General features: G+C 35.5%; 1 protein-coding gene across 1 annotated transcript in view; it reads right to left on the bottom strand.

Annotated features, from left to right (window-relative positions):
* Positions 1–218: 218 nt before the first annotated feature.
* The window catches only part of KCTD8 (potassium channel tetramerization domain containing 8), an 85,243-nt gene continuing 62,262 nt past the window's right edge, over positions 219–23,199 (bottom strand). Inside the window, exon 2 of the mRNA XM_048942796.1 lies at positions 219–1,542. Coding sequence (XP_048798753.1) covers positions 1,082–1,542 — 461 coding nt within the window. The 3' untranslated portion in view covers positions 219–1,081. The remainder of the gene's footprint in view (positions 1,543–23,199) is intronic.

Below are 23,199 nucleotides of genomic sequence, written 5' to 3'. Positions count from 1 at the left end.
TTTAGGTCATACCCTCTCTGCTTCCTAGCATATCACTCTTCCTTCTGGAGAGTCTGCATGGTGATTGCAATTAAATAGCACTACACTAAACATTGTTCACCCACTCCTGAAAAATATACTTTTTTGGTTCACTTTGTTGTTTTTTTTTCCAGCAAAGTGGTATGAAAACATTAACAAAAAATAACAATTGACAAGAGATAGGAGATACCAACAGCCAAGAAAATCTACTAGATGGTTCTTTCAATAAATACATCAAGGTCTCTTTTATTTTTCTCCAGTTTTAGCAACTAACATAACAGAAACTTTCAGACCATCAAACCAGTTTTCAAAATCTGCCATAAGTTTGAATTTCACAGAAATAATCCTGACAAGCACTAATAGATGAATGTTGTTGGTGCAATAATAAAACAGTATAAGGCATATTTACACCATCCTTACGTACAGAACATTTTACACACAGAGAAATCACAGACCCAGAACAAAGCAAATTTAATCCCTTAGACATTTTACGCTTATAGACTTGGAGTCAAACAAATAATTCTCCAAGCAACAGACAACTCTTGTTCTTGTGTGTTTTATTTGCAACATTGTGCTCATGCAAAATAGGTATTTGCTTTATTGCGTTGACATTGAAAAAATATTGGGATTTAGTTCTGAAACCAGTTCGATCAAATTTTCAACCCTGTTTCTCTTCATCCATAGCAAGTCTGAGCCATTTATATTTGTGACATAAAACGAGGCATTAACTGATGATTGAGATTTTTATTTGACAAGTTCCAAAATGATCATGAAGCTCAAATGACTACAGTTTGAGAACCATCTTTCTTCACCATGCACATTCTTCTTCGCTATCATGAGGTGGTTTAAGATGAGACACTTCTTGTATTTTTAAGTTTCTATCTTTTTATATATATATATTTTAAAGAAACGATGTACTATCCAACATCCACTGTTCACAAAAAGAAATAAGCAGCAGGAATAGCTCTGGTGGCAGCACTGGCCGGAAGAAGGACATCAGTAAGTTAGTGGCAACTTAATAAACAACAAACGTCCCAGAAATATGTCACGAAAGAGCTGAGTACTATAACCCATATTTCTGTAAGAGTTCAGACTGCCAAGGACGTTTGCGCTCTGGGAAGTAATCTGGAATGTGGATTTTTTTAAAATCTTGGATGCATTTTCTCATTTCTTCTTCAACGCTCAGCTTCTCGCATACCTTCTTTTTGGAAAGATTTGTTTCTCTGGACTTGCTAATGAGAGTTTGAAATAGTTCACTGTTCCTGCGTTTGTCTGGTTGTGGCATCCACTGCACAGGAGCCTTCTTAGATGGACGATCCAAAGTTAGAGTGTTTGGCTGGTGGGCTGTGGATTGTTGAGTGCCAGAGGCATTTTCTTGAGGAGTGCTTGCATCTGAGTGGCTGTCGCAGCTCGAAGTGGATAATTCGTTACAGGAAGTCCCACTTTCACTTCCCTTGTCCAAGACTTTGTCGTGCTTCCTCTCCTCATGGTCTTGTTTGGGGGAAACAGTTCTCTGTGGGGGCCCTATTGCAAAACAGGAAAGAACGAGTATTAAACAAGTACTGGTTTACACACAGAAAAACTAATTAGTTAGCATTTAGAAAAACATGACATGGAGTCTTGGCTGGGATAAAATGGTGGTGGCATTTTGCTTGAGTAAAAAGAACTATACTAGATTGGTGCACATCTTGAAAGTCTGCTCCTACACATAAGTTCAGCTGACAATGTTCTCACACCTAAAAATGTCTTAGGCAAGAATTAATTCACTGCTTGACTAAGAATTCAGGTAATGAAATGTACATAATCCTTACAGATTATCTGCACCACAAATCCCTGCAGGCAAGTTTAAATGAGCTATTTTGCCATTACACTCCAACAAGCTTATTATGAGAAATCAGATTTTGTAGTATTAGGAAAATACTGCCATACAAACTGCAAACTTTCTTTTTCTTAAATAAAAATATTCCAAGGGCATCAATATTTTTTTGGAAACTCTAATTTACATTCTCACAACAGTTGACTGACAGCATGCCTGCAGATATCAAGTATGAGAAGCCCCAGCCTGCAAAAGAGTATTAATCCTGAAATAACAGAGATTGTTCTCTACTGACAGTCTTTAAGGTGTTTTTTTGTTCTTTTTCTTCTCTTTTTTTTAATTTTTATCGTATAGTTAGTGATTTCACTGCACTTCTTACTGTCAGTTATTATCCTAGCCTTGCTTCAGTGCAAGTTCATGATTCAGTAGTACATCTCTTACTGCATAAGCTGGCAAGAAAAAGAAGGCTATGAAGTTATCAGCAAGAACCACTCTGCAGCAGCAGAGGGAACGATCTGGTGGCCTATCAGTAGGAACCGCTCAGAGCTTTGTGCAGCTGAAAGTGGGATCAAGGCTGTATTAGCACCAGATATTAATTTTGCTTTGAAGTCCTAAACAGAATATGAAAGTGAAGAATTAGGTGGTTGTCGCTAAATCTTTACAAGCATTTGCAGTTCCAAAACCCTTTTTTAAAAATTCAGCTGTGAAATGATGCTATGCTGACATCACATGAATGTTGTGATCTCAGTTCAGGACAATATCTAAAGCTCACAGGAATATCTACAGAGCTTAACACGCTTTGGATCAGACGAAAGAGAAAACTTTCAAGATGTTTAAACATCAAAATGAAAATGAAGAGTGGGATTTCAGTGGCAGTTGTGTGTCTGCTAGGATTTCTGAAAGAGTCCAAACAGTTTTAAGTATCTAAATGTCTTATCAACCTTGCTTATCCTTACAGTTTACCCAAGAATCACCAGTGTCAGTTACTGTCTTTGCCTGGACCAAATCTACAAGTATGACAATCCACTCCTAGGACAAAGTTGGAAGGAGATTTTAGAGTCACTTGCTATTGTTTTTCAGAATTACAAACTAGTAAGATAATTTAAATTATAAAGAATGCAGGAGCAATAGGAACACTCTAGTGTTTTTGATGGTGCAGGTCTATGATTCAAAGAAGATTGCAGTATTTTATATGAGACACGGGAGAAAACAAAACAAAGCAAAACACAAAAGCAGATAAAAATAACCTAACAACTACAGCACTCAGCAATCCCCTTTTCTTTTGTTTTGAACAGCATCCCACAATACTATATCACATTTCTGTAGTCCACCTAGAGAAACTCATGAATAATCAAGATCAAAAGATGAGAGACATTATCCATCAGGGCTTGACTTACATTATTCTGAGTGGAAATCACAAGTGATTTTCTACTTCTTTGTATTCACTCCAAATACTTAGTGCATAGCTGCATAATTTCCCTCCTCCTTCCCTTCCAGAAATATGTTCCCCTTCTTAAATAGATTTACATGCCTGCTTTCTTTTATTATATCTGGCATTTCATTTCATACCTCAATACTATTGCATGAAGGCTTAGAGTCAGCTGACATTATGGAATTACTCTGGCTGTACAGCATGTGATTACAAAACCAAGCAATTAATCACACAATGATTTCAGTATTGTTACTCTGATTTTCAATAACATAATTAACACCAGTGTCTAGCTTACAATCAGAGCTTCTTCAAATGTAACAACATACTCTATGACTAAGAAATTAGTTTACTGCTAACTACACTCTGTATTCTCTCCAACTCTCTCTTGTGTCCCCCCCTCCCCTTTTTTTTTTTTTTTTGTAACTTCATGATTGATGTCTAGTTCCTGTATTTATAATTACTTCCTCATTGCTCCTGCTTACTTCTCCAGGACTCAAGCCTGCAGTGTTGTAAGGTTCTAGCTCAGAAAGACATTGAAATATACATACATACCTTCAAGAATATGAAAAATTCCATTTCCTGCTACAAGATAATTCAAGCTCTTGACATTAGCAGGTATTTAAATGCTTTTTTTGATCAGAGCCCTAAGGTTCAATGCCTTTCAGCACTGAGCTCTCTATGCTTCACTGAATTGCCTAAATTCACAATGAATTTAATCCATGCAAAGGTTTTTCTCACACCTTTCCTTTTAAAAATTAACAACTACTCCCTCAGAAAGAATTCTTTGTATGTTTCTGTACTTCTTTCTCAGTAGTGTGTTATTAAAGGGGTGACAGTTCTGCTGGAGGAGAGTTTTTTTCTCATATTTTCCGCCTACTGAAAACCAAAAAGAATTTATAAATACACAACAAAGGATCCTCAGAAGGCATGTGTTTTATTTTCAGAATTAGGGATCATCAGACAAATTCCCGTATCTCTCTAATTCAGAAAGCATCTACTTATTGTCCTCATTTGTGGCTGGGACAGTGTGGTGGGATGCTGGCTCCACTATACCTCCCCAGCCCTTCAAGTTTATCATTAGAAACATTCAAAAAGACCAGTTAAACCTATTTATTTTCCAGGAGTGTACAAAAACTCAAAGTATATTTACTCCACTATGCATGCAACTCTAAAAAGCTTTGTACTGATTTCCAGCTTTCACCCTTTCCTGCCTCTCCCTCTCCTGCCCTTTTTAGAATCTCTTACTGCTGCTGGTTCTCCAGTTTAGAGAACTGAAAGATATAGCATTATGCAAATGCCTCTTGAGCACTGACAGGCACAAGGCATCAGCCACTTTGCTAGGAAGCCTGTTCCAGCATTTGATCACCCCCATGGTAAGGAAATATCCAAGCCTCCCCTGGCGCAGCTTTGCGACTTTCTGTCATTTTGTATTGTTGGTTCCCAAGACCTGGAGCCTGATACCTCCCTTTGTTTTCCCTCCTCGGAGAGCTGCAGCGAGCAGTGGAGTCACCACTCAGCCTTATCTTCTCCAGACTAGGCAGGCTAAGTGTCCTCAGCCTGTCCTCACAGGAGAGACTTTGTCACCAGCTTTTGTGCCCTCCGCTTTGTGCTCTCATGGACCTTAACATCCTTGTTATATTGTAGAGCCCAGAACTGCACACAATATTGAAGTGAGATTGCACCAACACTAAATAATAGCAAGAGAATAACCTCTCCAACCAGCCAGCTAAACTGTGCTTGATGCACCCCAAAATGCAGCTTGTCTGCCCTCTTGGTTGCCAGGGCACAGTGCTGACTCACACTGAGCTGCTGTCACCATCATCCCCAGGTCCCTTTGTGCTGAGCTGCCACTCGTCTCCTGGCCTCTGCCTGTGTCTGCCATTATTCCATCCCATGTACGGTATCCTGCATTTTCCTTTGTTGAACATCGTTCTGTTGCTTATTGTACAATGCTCCAATCTACCTAAATCCATCTGAAAGATCTCTCATCCCTCCAGAGAGTCAACAGCATCTCCCAGTTAGGTATCATACTCCTCCAGTATCCAGATCATTGATAAAAATGTTGAACAGGACTGGCACTAGAACTGAGCCTGGGGAAAAACTTCTAGTGATCAGCCACCAGCAGGTGTAGCCATGTTCACTACAATCCTATGACTCCATGACTTTATGTTTCTATGATTCTAAGACACTTTGAACTCTGCCATTCAACTACTTCATTATCCACCATAGTGTGAACCAGTTTATCTCACAGTTGGATAGTTTGTCCAGAAGGATAATCTGAAGGCCAGTACCAAAATTCAAAAAGGCTATAGTGGAATTCAGTGTGGTACATAACCCTGTAAATACCCCTGACTGAATTTTTCTTCTACTTATTACATTATTACATTATATTGAGTGAATATGACATGCATTCCATTGTGTTTTATGTTTATTTTATGAATCTAAGTAAAATTAGTTAATAAATTATCATAGAAAAAATACTAATTAAATCTTACATTGTGATGGATTCACTAACCTTGCACATCTAGTTTAGGCTTTTTTAATTACTTTCCACCAGCATTCAAAATATTAGACTAAACTGAAAGCTTACAGAGAAGTCACCTGTGAAATCTAATGAGAGGTTATGGCTACTATGGGAACATTTTCATTACCAGACATTTGAGTATTTAGCATCATACTTAAACGGTAAGGAATTATGTTTCATGTCTAATTTCACTTGGATTTTATTTTCAAAAAAGATTTTTTTTAGAGTTAAAACAAGGTAGTTCTATAAACCCAACATTTTCTGTGACATCTTAATGATATTTCCTTTGTTAGGATAAAATCCTGTTCACAAAACCCAGGTCATTCCTTGAGACCAGCATAGGATTTAGCTAGCCTTTCACTACCAGAGCTGTAAGTTAAAATTAGCAACTGTAACTTCTGTGCTATATCATCTCTGTATGAGCTTTGCGACAGATAAACTTACGAGAGGACAGCTGCGCTCTGTCCTCTTTAGTACACAGCAAAATAAAGCCATGTATTAAATAAAGCTGGCCAGAAAAAAAAATAAGTAATTTACTTTGTGTTTTTTGTTGGTGAGAAACTATATAGTTTCTCAAGAAAAATTCTGTAGCTATTGTAGGTCCTGCAGTTTATACCTAATTTACTCCTGTTGGTAGAAAGAGGAGAAAGGCAGACATACACACACCACTTAATTGTAGTTGTGAGACTACTGTTCAGGTCTACATAGGAGTTAAAATGGTACTCAATCACAGAAGCACAGCACAGCTGAAGCTAGCAGGGACCTCTGGGTCACTCTGGCTCAGCCCAGCTCCTGTAGGAACACCAGAGCAGGTTCCCAGGCCCAGTGCCAGGTGGCTTCTGAAGATTTCCAAGGAGGAGACACCTCAGCCCCTGGGCAGCCACTGCCAGTACTCTGTCACCCATACAGTACTTATCTCACATCTTGCCTACAAATTAATTTTATCTAGTTACCATCCCAAGCAAACAGTACTACTAAATAACCATTTAATGTAGAAATATCCAAATGCCCTTGACAAATAACACTCTTGACTAAAAAGTTCAGTATCCAAATTTCAGTGGAGCAAAACTTTGTGAGTCTATGGAGATAAGTGCTTGGCCATATGGTTTCAGATCACTTAAGGCAGTAAACAAATAAATAAATAAACACAAATTCAGTTTTCAGTTTGGTCCTTGTCTGGAGCTAAGTTGTAAGCCACTTTTTGGTTAAAGGCCTGATCCAAAGAAATGCTTGGTATAAAATAGTGAAGTATTTTTCAAAAGGAAGGTTGAAACTCAGCTTTTCCTATTTTCATCCTCCTTTCAGATGAGTGACTAATTACCATAGTAGCCAAATGCTTATACTTTTATTTACTTTGATCTAGCTGAGACTTGGCTTTAGTCAATGCAAAGCAGAAGAGCTTCAATGAACTGAAAAGAATGTTTCCTTCACCTGCAATTACTCCAGAGCTTTCAGGGTAATGTCCTCAGTTGGAAAAAGTGAGTTAACTTCCTTCAAACACAAGAGAGAATTAGTATCTGTAAGGCTTTGATTTATTAATACTTGAAGTCCTGAACTCTTGTGTTAAAGGCCAGCACTGTTGACAGACCAACTTTAGTCCTTAGAGCAGAATCTTAACTTTATGTGACCTAAAAAATCCAGTCAAGTCAGCTAGCAGATGAAACTGCCACAGAAAAATCTTGTAAATCTCAGCAGGGATTCATAACATGAAAGTAGCACTTGAGTTACTCACACTTTATTGAAACAGATTTGTAAATATGACCTATGTCCTGGCAAAGTTTCAAGTTCCTATCTGCAGGGCATTGGTTTGGCTTCATAAACAAGCATGAATCTTGTTCCAAAAGTGCATGCATTTAAGTAAAAAAAAATTTAGATTAAAATGTTGACCTCATTCAAGACAGAGGCAACATAATTTGCGACCTTAAACTACAAATGATTGATTGCAAAAGAAAGTGTGTTCTTCGTAGTGTGAACACAGAAAATCAATCAATCAAAGATCTTAGAAGGAAAGAAAATTAATGGTGAAAGTACAAGGGAAGAAAATATGCTGTCTTTTAGGTCCCAAATATTCGTGCAGGAGCATGTGAAAACATTATGCTCTAAAGAAAATCTCAACATAGAAGCATCATCTTTGGTAGAATGGAGAATCTATAAAATAGAGCGTTTGGTGAGTCTTTGCAGGAAACCAAAGAAATTAGGAGAAATAAAAAAAATAATAATGATTTCATGGCTATTTGATGAAGGCAAAATATATTCCGTGAGTATTTTGCTACAAAATTCAGTTTTCCCCATAATATTTCCTGTTCTCTATTGCCAGGCTCAGGAGGCATCTCACATAGTTCGATTTCAATACAAAATTTCAAAGTGGAAACCATACATGAAATCTTGTTAATGTTTAGTATCATTAAAATTTTTAGGACTGTTTACATGTTTGAATACATGGATGCTTCAATAGCAAGAATATGAGTGTGACTGCACACCTGATGAATCTTTTATTTAAATACCCTTACCTGCCATGGGAAGTTTAATAAGCGGTGCGTAGAAACTAGCTGTCCTGGGCATAGCTCCCAGAGGAGAAATTACTCTTTAATAGTGTTAAGCTTGGTGGTGTGTGAATGGTTATGTGGTACTTGGAGGGAATGAACCAATTCATCTTTCAAATTAGGACCACATGCCTGAAAGTGATAAGTGTTGTCTCAAAAGAAGAAAATGAACACAACATATTTTTTTTTTTTTCAGTCACATTTACTACCATCTGATGATAAACTAACTTCTAGAAAAGGTACAGTAAAATGAGTAAAATAAATCAAGAAGGATTTTTTTTTTTGTTTACTTCCAGTTAGGCTGTATTTTAAATATCAACATCATTCACAGTATAAAAAGATTAACTTACATAGTGGAAACTATTTTTGTTATTTGGAATGACTGAAGATAAGCAACAAACTCCCCTGTGCCCAACTTGAATTCATTAGATAATTCACCCTAATCTTGTTTTGCACAGATAGCAAAACCATACTCTTTCCATTTATTAGTTTTCAGAGTAGTTTTTGTTGTAGGCAGAACAGTATTTCCATAAAGGAGTCAGTGATATTCTGACAATTTGTTGCATTCTAGTACAATCAATGAAGAGCCCACTAATTTGTTTTTATGTATCTTAATCTGAAAACTGTGAAGTTGTTCTGAGAAATGCCTTTTGACAGACCCATATCTTAAACGCATGCATTTTCAGATTATTTTGGTACTTCAAGAAAAAATAAAAAAGAAATGCATTGGTATATGTGACAAATGTGAAATACTTTCATAAAAATCAAGTGTCTTCCTGCAACAGTGAACGGGAAAATCTGATTGCATTTCAGTAGTATCTCAGCAACTTCTGGTATACATCCTTATTCATTTTCAAACTGTCAAGTTGGTTTGTGCCCAGCTCTGTGTGCCAATATTGTCTGCTCCCTTTTTGACTGGTTATTTTTCTGTGGCTAGCAAAGTTAAGAACTAAAATCTTTAGTTCTGTCAGTGAGAAATGTTAATTTGTTTTCAAAATGATGCAATATCATTTAAAGAAATAATATTAATTTCCTTAAAGAAATAGCTCCTTAAAGAATAGTTTTTCAAGGAACAGTTCCCCTATCTAGTGCTGAAAGAAAGCTGTAAATATCCATCACTGGACATTAACCCTTGACACAGACCCCACACTTCCATGTCCCACTTGAAAGCTAAATGGAAAAGTGCTTTCTCAATTCTTTCAACACCAGAATAGTGGTCACTTCCAGAGAATCTCAATTTCAAGGATTCAGATGCCTTCAAGTTGTTCTGTCTAAACTATTTTCTTGAAATCATCTCTACCACAGCACTAAATTACAAGAAAAAAAAAAAAAAACCTACTAAAAAGTACAATGTCTTTATGCAGGCAGAAGTGACAAGAAAAGACAGTCACTGCATCTTTGTATGGCAGAAACAAACCTCATATTCTTCTGCCCCTGAGGATTCACAGGACATACTAAAAATTACTGCTCAACCTACGGGTTTAGTGACTCATTATTCTCTTTCCTATTTTATATCCTCAGACTGTATTCAGAGAAAACAGCTGTGGTGCTAGGGAAGGACAGTGACTTTCAGATCCCTTTGCTTTTCTTGAATCTCTGAGGTTGTCAGGTATCATCACTGACATTCCTCACTCTCTTTCTTCTAAGAACCTATTTATGGATGATCGGGAATTTCAATATGTCATTTACTGCATTACTAGCTGCTGCCTTCTGATTTGTAAATATTTATATTGCTTGGACATTCGCTCAGCAGTGAAATATTCTTCTAGCCACTGACTGTGTTTGGTAAAGTCCTAATCAGGGTTTTAGTCAACGTGTACGTGAATCACTTTCCACTAAGTTAAGCCACACTCTTCTTCCTAAATTAAATTTAAGCTCTCAGGTGTCCAGTGTGGCTCCTTACATGGCCACACAAGTGCTTGTGCCAGAACAAAAGACATCAGAGGGACAGGGACAAATACAAGGCAAGAGATTGAACTTTTCAGCAGCATCTTATGGAAACTTGAATCTGTAACATGTTTGCTGATTTTTTTTTTTTTTTTTTTTTTTTTTTTGTGGCACATACCTACAGCAAATATACTGACATGTCCTCATCAAAATATAGATTAATTTCAACAGCAGTATGAGTATTTTATATCATTAAAAAATACCATTCCAAATAAGATTTACCAAAGACAAACTCATTTCAATGAGATTTCAGGGATTCTGTCACTGCTCCTCCCTTAGAAGCTCAAACATGATTTCAAAACTGAAAGAGAGGGATTATGACAACTATCTCCAGAATCTTTGTCATAACATTTGCTTTTAGTAAGTTCATTCACAACTCTTATGCTGCTAAGTGCTCTTCTCTTTGTGAAGAATATTGTGAGCAACAGAAAAAAAGAATGAAAAGGAGACATTCAGTTGTCACCTTTCTGGCTCACTTCCTGATTCAATTTCAGATACTAAACCAATTTTTTTCCTCCTTAATTTTAATTCCAGTTTGTTTGGTATCATCTAATATTTCTTTGCTTTAACAGCTACTTTAGATAAAATGTGTAATCTTCACTTCTTCCTTCCAGCTCTTTCAATTTTACAGATTTCTTTCCTACTGGCATACAAAGTAAATTAATTTTAATGTGAATTTACAGAATATGTCCAAAGCATGTCAGCAGAAAGTTGCTGAAATACCATGTGCTGGCTTTAGAAGAAGCGTCTCTTTAAGGAATTATTTTAGACACCACAAATTTCGGCAGGCTAATATGATACTAATTATAGCATTTTAGGCAATGCACAAATACGAAACAATGAGAGATAAACACTTAAATTAAGTCCCCATTTTAATTTTGATTATTGGCAATTAGCAGATTAACAAACAGAATAAGAGTTCCTAGTGAATTTTTCCTAAAGGTTCAAGAAGTAAGAGAGCAGCAACTCAGAATACAGACAGACTATATTTGTATAGCTTTATGTCTTTTCTTGCTGGTTCCTGGATAATGAAAATGTGTCAGTTTTCAAGAATTCTATGAAAAAAACAGAAATATTTGCTGAAAGTTTTTCCTAATGGCCATAAACAAGATCCTTTTCACTTCTGTGTACAAACTTTGAAATAGAATTCATAAATTTTATCATTAAGGTCAGTTATATGGAAAATTTAGTAAAATACTACAAAATGAATGGGTCGTTGCATTCTAAACTATGTGAAAGACATGCTCATAATAATACATTACCTTTAGATCTAAATTCTAAGATCAGCCTTATGGAACATTCATAGCATGCACTGTAATAACTACAGAAAATATGAAGACATGGTGAAAACCAATCTAATTTATATACTATATGTTTAAGCAAAATAAAAGTTACTGAATAACGAATTCACCCCACATACATCTCTTCAAAAACCAAAAGAGCGCAAATGATTTGTATCTAAAAATATTCTATTCCATACTTCTACAACTAAAATATTATGACTATGCTATATAAACCCACAAACAGATACAAACGAAGGAAAGCTGAATTCCTTAAATTAATTAACCCCGAGAAACACTGAAACTTCAGAGATTACAAGAGCAGTGCAGTAAAGACAGTGTGAGATTCTTAGCAGAAATTTTGAGTATTTGCAGAAGAGCAAACTACATTTGAAACAACATACAAAAACGTTTAAGGAGCAGAAGTACACCAATCGTATTTAAAAATTCAAAACATATCCCTAACAGCAACATTTGAAACATTACAAAACTTTCTTCTTGAATAATATTTGAAGATAAAAGTACATTATATATGTTCAAACAAATATTATCATCTAATCCTATACAAGTAATAGAAACAAAGGCCCAGAAAGGATTTACCACAATAAAGGTGGCTGTGATTATTAATATTTATTCTCCTTGCAGAATATGTATTCCAGTAATGTGCTACATTGCATACGATGTAGTTGGACTGCATCAGCATTAATTAATTGATGACCTTTGCCACCAAACAGTTAAAAATCTAAGAATAAGAGGAGAAACAACAGATGGGAAGATAAAGACAGATGGGAAACTACCAAAAAATGTAGTATTGGTCAGCACGATGGCCTGCTTGTCTCAGACCTCCAGCTGTCTAATCTTTTGTCAAGACTTACATGAGCAGCATAGAAGCAGAGAGTTTTAAAGAGGATTTTGAAGGAGAACAACGAAAAAGCTGCTCAGATTTAAGTGGTATCTTCTCCATCAGATAAGAAGCAAAATCAGAGATAACATGAACGTGAGCAGTAGATAAAATCACCAATGTCTGGTTGGAGCTAAGAATAATACGTAATATTTGGGGCGAGGTGAGGATAGTGAATCAAAGGCCCGCATGAGGACAAGTGGCCCGCATTTGGCATGAAGTGGAGAGACAGAAACTGAGAAACAAGGCTCAAAGAATGAAACTACAAAAAGGATATTTTTATTAACAATATGAAGCAGATGCTCAGGAAGGAGATAAGTTTTGTTTTTCACAGTTAGGCATTTAAAGATTGGATAGAAGAGATGGAAAATAAAAACCCTTTCTTAAAAATATGATTTACTAATTAATATTTCTAAGAAAGTCTATGTAAGACTAAAAATCCATTTTGTTGTTAATGTACATAGTTATTATTATACACAGTTATATACACAATTGCCCTTGAGCAATTTTCATTCTAGCACAAGAATCTGCTTTTTTAAATGCATCTGAATGTCATCTGGATATACCATTTGCCAGAAGTTATATATTCATTGTTGAAAATACTAGTTACCAGAAGACTTTTGTGTGTCCTTGGTCAAGCAACTTGACCTATGTCTGTGGGCATAGGTTTATGCCTATGAGGCAGGCTGGTCCTGGTTAGCTTTTCTATCCTTTCTTCAATGCTCCCTAAATACTTTCTTACGACTTTTATAGCTCTTAGTAACGAACACTTCCCATCTTATTGCAGCACCCAAACAAGGAACGAATGACACCAGAGCTGTTCTGGGCAGATTTGTAAGGTTTGTCCTGCTGATACTATATAGCTTTCTGATTTTTACTAGCTTATGCATGCAATATAACATCTACTTTATAAGCAGAGAGATTTTGCCTGCAAAATCTATTTATTCTATTTATATAAAATCTATTTATCTAATTCTCTCATCAGAAAAAAATGCTGCAAGGTGCTTTTAATAGTGTCCAATAATTGCATTTACATGTGACATTTCCAGTCCTGACACTGATTTCTACCTCAAAGGAAGCTAAGATTAGGAAGAGTAGTAAGAAGTAATCTACCTCCTACTTCCGAGGTTTCAGATGCCTTATCAGGAAACACAATAAGTATACATAATTGAGATATTTAATCACTTAACACTGTTGTAATGAATAAATTATGCCCAGCTCAGAATGAAAAGCGTCTATTTAAACTCTTTCTTTGTTGAAATATTAACTAGGTTTGAAAAGATTTTAAATAAAAATGCTAAATAATAAAACATGCACTGATTTTCTTCTATCCCACAAATTGAATATAAAATGAGTCCAAAAGATTGTTATTTCTTACATTATTGTTACAATTTGGGTTTTTATGTAGCATACCAAATCTTGAGAGATTTACAAAATTTGTCTTAGCAGTACTGAAATATAGGTTCTATTAGACAATATATAATCTAGCCCTAATAGAGGCAACACAAACAAAAAAACCTTTATGAAATAATAACATGAGAATTTAAGAGGAAAAGTACACATTCGTTTCTACATTTTACAGTAATCCTACATTCCAGCAAATTACCTGAAGAGTGCAACAGTTAACAACACAGAGGGCTTTGTAGCTTCACATGGAAGCCAAAAGAACAAGAGCTTGAAAGGAAAAATATATTAAAAGTAATTTTGGGAGACTGGACAGTACTACTGAAAAATTTTTACATCAAATTTCATTTGCCAAACAAATTGGAGCAGTTTTCATTTTAACGTGAAATCTACCTTATAGTAAAAATACTTCGCAGATAATTATAACCTCAGTCTGACCATCACTAACTGTTCTGTCTTAATATGATCGATATAAGATATGAAAACACTTCTTTCTTCTAATAACCATAAGGCTGGGGAATACTTACTCTTTTAAAGTATCTATCATGTAACAGATGGCAGCAGAGGGGCAGTCTGACAAAATGGCATCTGACATGGAAGAGTGGATGAAGCAAGGATGTGTCAATGAATTCCTTCACGTGAAGAAAACTGCACACAGTGACAGTGGGTCACCTTCCTGGTACAGATTCTTATGAGTGTGGTACGCAGGTTCTTGTCGCTCACTGGTGATAATACATAGCCAATGGTGGTGACTACATCAAAAAATAGTTTTGTAGCTAAGAATTTTCTATATCTAGTAGTATTATTGAGCTCTTTGTAGCTACTGTAGTCTCAATAGAAATAAATAGGAGGCATTACTTTTGGAGTGGTCTATGTATGATGGAAAAGAGCAGATTTCTGTTTTCTTTTCCTCAAGGTGTCATTCACTTTTTCTCTCATTTTATGATAAATTTTGCCATTTTAGCAAGTAGGATGCTTGTGGATGCTTGTCCTGTTTTGTATATATAACGTAAAAGAAGAAAAAAGTAATCCATATAAATTAAAAATAAATAAATTTATTAAATTAGATTCCAAATCTTTGGAAATTATTTGTTTGCCTTTTGCTTATTTGTTTATAAGAATAAATTCAGTTAAATTTGCATGCTTCAAATGTTTGAGCTTCTAACTTTTAACAGAAAAAAATATTTTAGTAGACTTTTCTGAGCACCAGCAATACCACAAATATTTTCTCCACTTTCTATATTTCCATATGTCTGTAACATAATTAAATTGCTAGATCCACAGATTATTCCCTTATAATATATTTCTTAAGCAATCTAAAGTCTTTATATGAAAGACTAAAAAGAAGTACAAAGAATATGGATAATTTTAACATATATTAGAAAAAGAATATCTATGGATTATGCAGAATCCATAGATAATACTTTCTGTATTTTCCATAGATAATGAAGACATGGAACTTAAAATACAGGTGTATGAATGCATTGATACTAATGGCAAGGCATTATATAACATAATATACAATATGGCACTTTTTCTCAAAAAATGGAGGCAGGCAATTATTTTACAATCATCATGTTCTTTGCTTCTAACTACTATTGCTGCACTCAGTAATATTAATTTCAGTTCTGGCACATCCATATGCATAATCTGACAGTGTGGATCAGATCCTGATTCAAGTTGCACTGCTCTGAATCCAGCTTTACTTGAAAAGTGCTGAAGAAGGAGCTGTGGTCAGGCTTTAAACAGAATATGAATTAGGTTCAGTGAACAGTTCTGATTTATTCTCATGCATCAACCTGAATATATGCAGGAGATCCACAGTCCTGTATTCATAAATGTTATAGTTGGACCTGAAGGAACATCGCACCCTATGAAACATCTGTTTCCAAAAACTCATAAATGCTTTCACAGTCATCATTAAACAGCACTGCCAGGATTGAAACCAATGTATTGCTCCTGCAGTTCATTTTTTATCGTTTGCTTATTTTGATATATTTTTAAAGCATAGCTCCTAGGAAAGGATTCATCATTTTTTGATGATTATTTTCTGCCTTGTGGAACAATCTCAGCAGGCGGTCCAGGCACACAGACATGGGAAGCTAAAAGCCTGGAAAATGGAAAACTGCTATAGATCACAAGTGCATCCAATAACGAAGCAATAGCTGAGTCAGGTTTTTAGGGTTGATGCTTTTGAACTTGTCTGAATTCATGAATGTATGCCTAAACCTTATGGTTTTTTTTGTTTTTTTTTTTAAATATGAATTTCCCTTTTTCCCTAACTGGAACAAAGCTTAGAGATATTTAAAAAATAATTGTTTGATGGAAAACTGCCATGTAAGCAATTGACAATTCAGTCATGTTTTCCTCCCTCATATTTCTTTGATAAAGACTTCATCAAGTATATTTAGAGTTTCAGTTTAGCCAAAGTACTTAGAAAAATGTTTGACTGTGAAATGAACGGGTGAAAGACTCTTGGAAATGGTAAATGATAGTGCATGGTTGATAAGGTACTACATGGCGCTTCGCACCAGCAGAATCCCTAACCCGTGCCTGAGTTTTTTTTTACAAAGTAGACACAGGTGAGAGCCCTCTTTTTCAGAATGAAAATAAAGCTCTTGCTTGCATCAAGGAACACCCTGAGAATGGGATCAATTTATGGAGAAGCAAATATTGCCTGATATGCACCATTTCAGACATAAGAAATAGCGATAGTCACAGAATGGGAGTTGTCAGCATTAAACTAAACCCTCTCTGTGAGCAGCATGTCTTTTCAGGATTAACAATTTATGAAGTTAATGCAAATCTAAGTATGCAGCTGTCCTTTTTTATATTTAATAACCAAAAAGAAAGCATCACCAAGTGAAGGGAGAAAAAGCTGCTTCTCAGCTGGGTCTGCACAGAAAACAGTGGCTGCGTTTTTTTCTGGGATGTAGAATGGTACTAATTTTGCCATGCAGCTTAAACGTATGAAGATAAAAATTTTAATCCATTTTCCCTTTGTTTTATTATTAAAATGTTCTTTGAATGAACTTTTTAAAACTGATCATAAGATAGATATGACTTTGTCATGGTGTGGTATAAACAAGCATTGCTACTCTAAATATTCCAATATTCCATTGAGTTTTCTTACTGTTTTACACAATAATTGATATACATGATGCCTATCTTTCCATGGTCATTTAAGCATGAAAAATCCTGAAGTGTCTTTCAAAATTATAAACACAAAGGAAAACCTTTCAGTGTTCAAATTCAGCAGTCTGTGTGTGGACTTTGTATAAGTGTATTTCTGTTCACTACGGGTTTGGTGGTGGGTGCACAATAAATACTTCAATAAGAATAGAATCTGCAGCTGCATTAAAAGTTTAATTCTGAGCTATAAATATTTTAATACATCAGCACAACTTCTCACCCTTTTGAAGAGTTTTGTGGAACTTTTATACCAACGATGTGCAAAAAGCCAGACAAGAAGAAGACTGATCCACAAACACAGAAGTGGCTACAGCTTTGACTAAATGGGAGGTGAAGATGCACTGCAAATTGAATTGTTGAGCTAGAGAAAAGTGACAAGTGGTTTCCCCTAGGAATCATTCTTGAGAGGAAAGTCTCATTTAATATTAGTAGTAATGACCCCTGTGCAATAGCATGCTGCTAAAATATGTTGTTGACACAAAGCTGTAAGATATGGCCATTAAGAGGGAAGTTCAGGACATAGGAGAAGTGAAGAGATGCTGTAGACCAAAATGATAAAATCAGGATCAAGATTCTGAATGTTATTAATTTATTCCTTAAGCATCTAAGCTGGGAAAAACAGGAGAATAACTGGTTATGATAATTGATCACAATGCCTCTGAACAAAGTAATGTAGACATTTAAAGAATGAGATGTATGCAATTCCTCAGCAAGACAAGTAAGGCACTCCTAGAAAAAATACTGAGCAGCTCTATGAGGAAAAGGTAAGTCCTGACCCAGAAGTTAGCATTTAATTACAGCTTTCCAAACTCATGAAAGACAGTTTCAAACCAAAAGAACTGTAGGAAGAACTACTATCTTTTTTCCCTTTCTTTCTTGTTTTTGTTCTTTTTTAATTTTTTTTGTTTCAGAAATGACAGAGTTGGTACAAAGTAAGTTGATTTTAATCATTTATGAATACTGTAGCTTTTAAACAAGCAAAACAAGAAGTTTTTTTTTTGAAGTTTGATACATTTATGATCAGGGGTATGTATTAATGCCTGTGATAGCACAGGAACAAATCCAATAAAATGGTAATTGTTTTCCAGCCATATATACAATGAGCCATCCAGATGAGCTACAGCTCTGGAGTGAATTTGCTAAGTGATTTTCCTTATTGATACTTCTCAAAGGCTCTTATTAAATGAGAAAAATGAAAAAAAGAAAAAATGAACTGGTTTCCTTAAATTGTTTGTTATAAGCTATCAGATTTTTTTCTGAGAATTGTACATTCTGCAACTTTACAGACCTTTTCCCTTCCAAGTGACCCAGTGAATGCACCAGGTGGAAGCAATCCTTCCTTCCTTTTCTTAGCCCGTAATAAAAGATTGCAGAGTACGAGCTTAAGGAAAAACAAGTTCAACACTTGCTGTCATGACTCCGTGCCCAAAATGAAACCAGTCAGCTATACACAACATTTTTACATAACTCCTGCACCTTGATCAGAAAAGCAAGCAAACAAAACATACCACCTTATAAGAGTTTCTGAGATTTTGCTCTGTAGTTCCCAATAACACACATATTACAGCGTGATGCTGAGAACACAGGAATTTTGGCCAATCTGTGGGTCCGAGACCTTTAACCACCCCCAGGAAGAAGAAGCTACAAAATACTTTGAAGCAAAAGGAGAATAAGAAAAACAGAAGAGTAGAAAAAAATGTATTACAGTTCAGACTTCCTACTGATGCAAGACAGAGGATGAGACTGCATTAGAAATGCTGCTGCATTTGACCAACTTTATCTATTTAAAGCAAAACTTGATTCCCTTGATCTTTTGATAACAGATGTCTGTCTTATCAGCTCAGTTTGAGTGTAATGACTGTGGGTCTACTACTCAGTGAAACCGTTACCATAATTGCTGAATATGTACCAATGCTGTTGATTTCCTAAGATTTCATCACCTCAGTTGCTGTCAGTCTCAGCACTCTCAGCACTATGTTTCCTCCTCCCACATTCTCCTTAATTTCCTTAGGATAGGGCACATAGTGGAACACAATGCTTGTGCTGCTATCTCTGCTGCTGTAACTTCCACATCCAATGAAACGTGAGATAAGTAGTTAAGCCATTGTGAGAATAACATACATTATGACACAGGTTACTTTATTATAAAAAGCTATGCAGAAATGCTGTTTTTAACATAAAAATAGCTTCACTTCATCACAAAAGTCTGCATAAGACCAGTTAAAAGTCTGGTAAAAAACATATTCCAGGGCCATTAATACTACAAGTTCATAAATAAGTATGAAAATATTTGTTCTAATTCAATAATGCAACTAATCCAATGCTATGTTAATAACCTGTACATTTCCCCAGTGCATCTGTAGTAAATATCAATTACTCTGAAAACAACAGTCAACTATGCCTCTTTCTGAGGCAAAGTGAAACATACATCTATCCTTTGAAGATCTCAGTAGCAACTGAGTGTAATACAACGATACAACATTCACTACCGACTGGTACTAAATATATGCTCATGGGAGACAAATTTTGGAAGTTTCTTCCATGTTCATCCTGAAAACCCAACAATTCTATGATTCCAAGGGGGAAATTTAGACTTTTCAGTCCCTCTAGAAGACGAAGTGTTGCCACAGCATCACTGTGTATTTAGACTTATACACTTATCTATTCTTCTTAGGATATTTATAGGGCAGATACCACCATGCATCAGCTCAAGCAGTCATGAACAGGGATAAAATTTAAGGGCAGTATAAAATTAACAAGGACAGACATACTCTGGTGAATCTTACAGAAGAGCGACAGAAGATATTAAGGTTAGTATCATCTGTTCTCTGTGCACCTCTGAAGAGGGTATGGATCCCTGAAGCAATAGGAAAAAATCAAGGTAGCTGAGAAAGCACATTGATTACAGCCCAATAGACAAATTTATTAATTAAAAAAATATATATAAAGTGTTGTTCTAAAGGAATAAACACTAATGAAAATCTTTCTTGCTTGGTTCCATCATCATACATCCCTTATATCGCTAAAATTCCATGCATTTTTAATGTAACCAATAGTTACAGCCTGCTAACTTCTATTTCATATTTTTACAGTCTTTTGCTGAATTATTCTGTAGTCCACATTCTGTAGTAAATAAATCCCAAAACTGATATGTAACAAATACTTCATACTCATAACGGAATATTTTCAGATGACTTCATATATTCTGCAATTTCACAATTAACACTGAAAGTTAAGAAAAATGTGGACAGGTAGAGCACCTTAGTAATTAGCATCACAGTGTGTGCAAAAACCATCCACAAGAATACAAGATATTGTATATTATACAAAGAGATTGCAAAGAATAAGATTGAAAAGAATATTTATTATGACTAGCACCTTGAATTTAAATATTAGATAGTGTCTATATAAAATAGTCTATATGGTCTTGACATCAATGCTATTATGGTTGTTTGTTACAGGAATCTTATCTGGACTTACATTTAGTTTTCAGTTCTGTATGTTGCCCAGTCTGACTTTAACTACTCTGAACAGACATTTAAGTGTTTTATTTATTTATTTTACAGCATGACCCTTATTAATGAAATACACTGCAGTCCTTGGATCATAGCATAAGTCTGAATTGTGCAAAGGAAAGCCCTGCAGATAAACACTATTAAATATAGGAGAATTCAGCTAATGACCAAAGACTGTCCAGAATGTAAAATTGCAAGAAGTTTTCTTTGGACAATTATACCAAATGCCAACAAGATATTTCCAAGCAATAACCCTGCCCAATAACCTAACCCCAGTCATCCCCAAAACTCCAATAAACTAATTCTAGCCTGGAAAAAGGTTACACTGAAAGTAATGCCACCTTCTCATTTCTGTGGAAACTACAACTGATAAAAAGAACAAAATAAGACCCTATAATAGATCAAATTCTCAGCTGCAGAACACTATCTTTCAATGTAGTCACCCCCCATTAGCTATGCATTTTCACTGGCAATGAAAAAGCGCCTGCATGCAGTGCTCATAAAAATCTGCATGGCCGTCCAGCATGTGACTTGTCTTTCATGTCACCATCACCACTGCTGAAACGTACCATCCACCACCTCACTGTGCTCACTTCCACTGTTTAGTATCCATAAATATTCAGCAAACATCAATGAATGTCAGTGGGTGCCACTTTCTCCTTGTGGAGAAAAATCAGTGACATACCTTTGCTTCACTCTTCCATGTTACGTGCAATTTTTTCAGAGTGCTCCTCCACTGCCATCTGTCACACAGCAACAAAACGTAATGGCATATTGGTGGGAAGATTCCACCCCTACTGCCACAGCACCATACCATCTGCCTCTGACATTGTGGACCAGCATAATAAAATAGAAGACATTACTTTTGAAGATTAGCTTGTCAACTTAAAGGAACTATTTTGGAAAAAGAGAACATAAGTGGATAAAAAAAAAAAAAAGGATATGAGATGCCTTCCAGGTATATAAGTGTATGTCTTAATGTGCTGGATGCCTCCTATATGTAAAGCTTTTTTTTTTTTATCCCCCCAAACAAAAACCTCAACATATTAATTGAAAAGAAGTATGTCGAAAAACTAAGGAAGAAGCATTTCCTAATCCTACAAGGTAATGTAATAAAAAGCCAGCTATAAGTATAATGAGATAAGGAATACAGCCTAATTGGTGATAAAATGTCAATATTCCAATAGATACATACCAGCAGTCCATTAGATTTAATTAGGTTTCCTCAGCAAGCAATAAATCAAGCAAAAGACAAACTGGAAACAAAATCAGCTAACTGATGTGAAGCGCTCATGGGCTGGTTCACCAAAACTAATCTCTGGATAAATTAAGGACCAGTACAGACATGTTAAGCTGAGGATTTGAAAAAAAGACCAATGTCTAATATTAGTACAGGATTAAGAGATTACACATGAAGATCTAAAGGCACCATTGATCTGCTCAGGTTTTAATTATGATCTCATTTATTGATATTGTAAATAAGAGTTAGGAAAGATTTGAATGAAGTGAAGCATTAGACTGGAAAACCAGGCTGCTTACACACAACCAGGTTATAGAAACTGTTAATAAGTAGTGTGCAGCAAGAAGATGATGCAGCTTCATCCTGTGTTCAGAAGGGATCAATACGCCTGCCTCTGTACACACTAGATTAAAACCTACAGTTCACAGTGCATGAAAGGAAAATGAAATGCAAATGACTCAGAGGCCTCATTTGCAGAATTAGGGCAGAAGATTGGGAAGTGCAACATGAACTGACTGAACACAAAAAACAAGAAAGCAGAGGGTATGCAACTATGAAATAATCAAAGCACTCTTTCTTGGATTTTGCTAAACAGTGAAAATCCAATAGGACATAACTCATCTGTCTAAATTAAAATTACTTTTAGATTGAGATCTAGGGTGGGATTTTATGTTTCCGTGACTCTTTATGAAAAGATGTCTGAAAAAGATGTGACATTTTAAAAAGCTTTCATCAAGGACATAAGCAAGAAAAAGAAGTGGAGGTTTCGTGCTAAAATTTGGTAGAAGCCAGAGCATGACAGGAGTAAGAGAATATAAGAAAACACTTTCAGACCAAGTGCAAAAGCAACTTAAAACATTTTTTTCCCAAGTTTATCTAAATAGTTGAGCTTCTACTTTATTTAAAATGGATCTGATAAAAATGGGAAAATGGGATAGAACTGACAAAGTTCAATTTCCCACAAGTTAGACATGCTCTAGTCATGTGCAAAGCGCAGTAAATAATTCTCATTTATTCAGAAGTGATGCTCTGACAGTTTGCATTAAGTACTGAGACAGGTATTTAGGCTGCACAGTATGAATAGGATGGGACTGGAAGGAGAGAATTTTCTGGATTTGCTCGTTTCTTTTTTTCTTTTTTTTTTTTCTTTTTTTTTTTTTGGCATCCTGGTAAAATTCTATATTCTTTTAAATCCCTGGTCTTAATCTACCCTCTGGGAAATTATGGGGAGGAGGAAAGAGATAGGAAGTTAGAAGTAAAGTCTGGCAAATGTTTGTTGCATATAATTATTACTTTGAGCTTGCTTTCTTTTAACTATATATTAATACTCTATGAAATTATCTCAGCAGTAAAAACGCTAACTGGAACAGCGATTTGCAGTGAATAA

This window comes from Lagopus muta, chromosome 4, assembly GCF_023343835.1.
Source record: "Lagopus muta isolate bLagMut1 chromosome 4, bLagMut1 primary, whole genome shotgun sequence".
Classification (NCBI taxonomy): domain Eukaryota; kingdom Metazoa; phylum Chordata; class Aves; order Galliformes; family Phasianidae; genus Lagopus; species Lagopus muta.
Note: the sequence above shows the minus strand (reverse complement) of the source record. Positions and strands in the feature narration are given on the sequence as shown.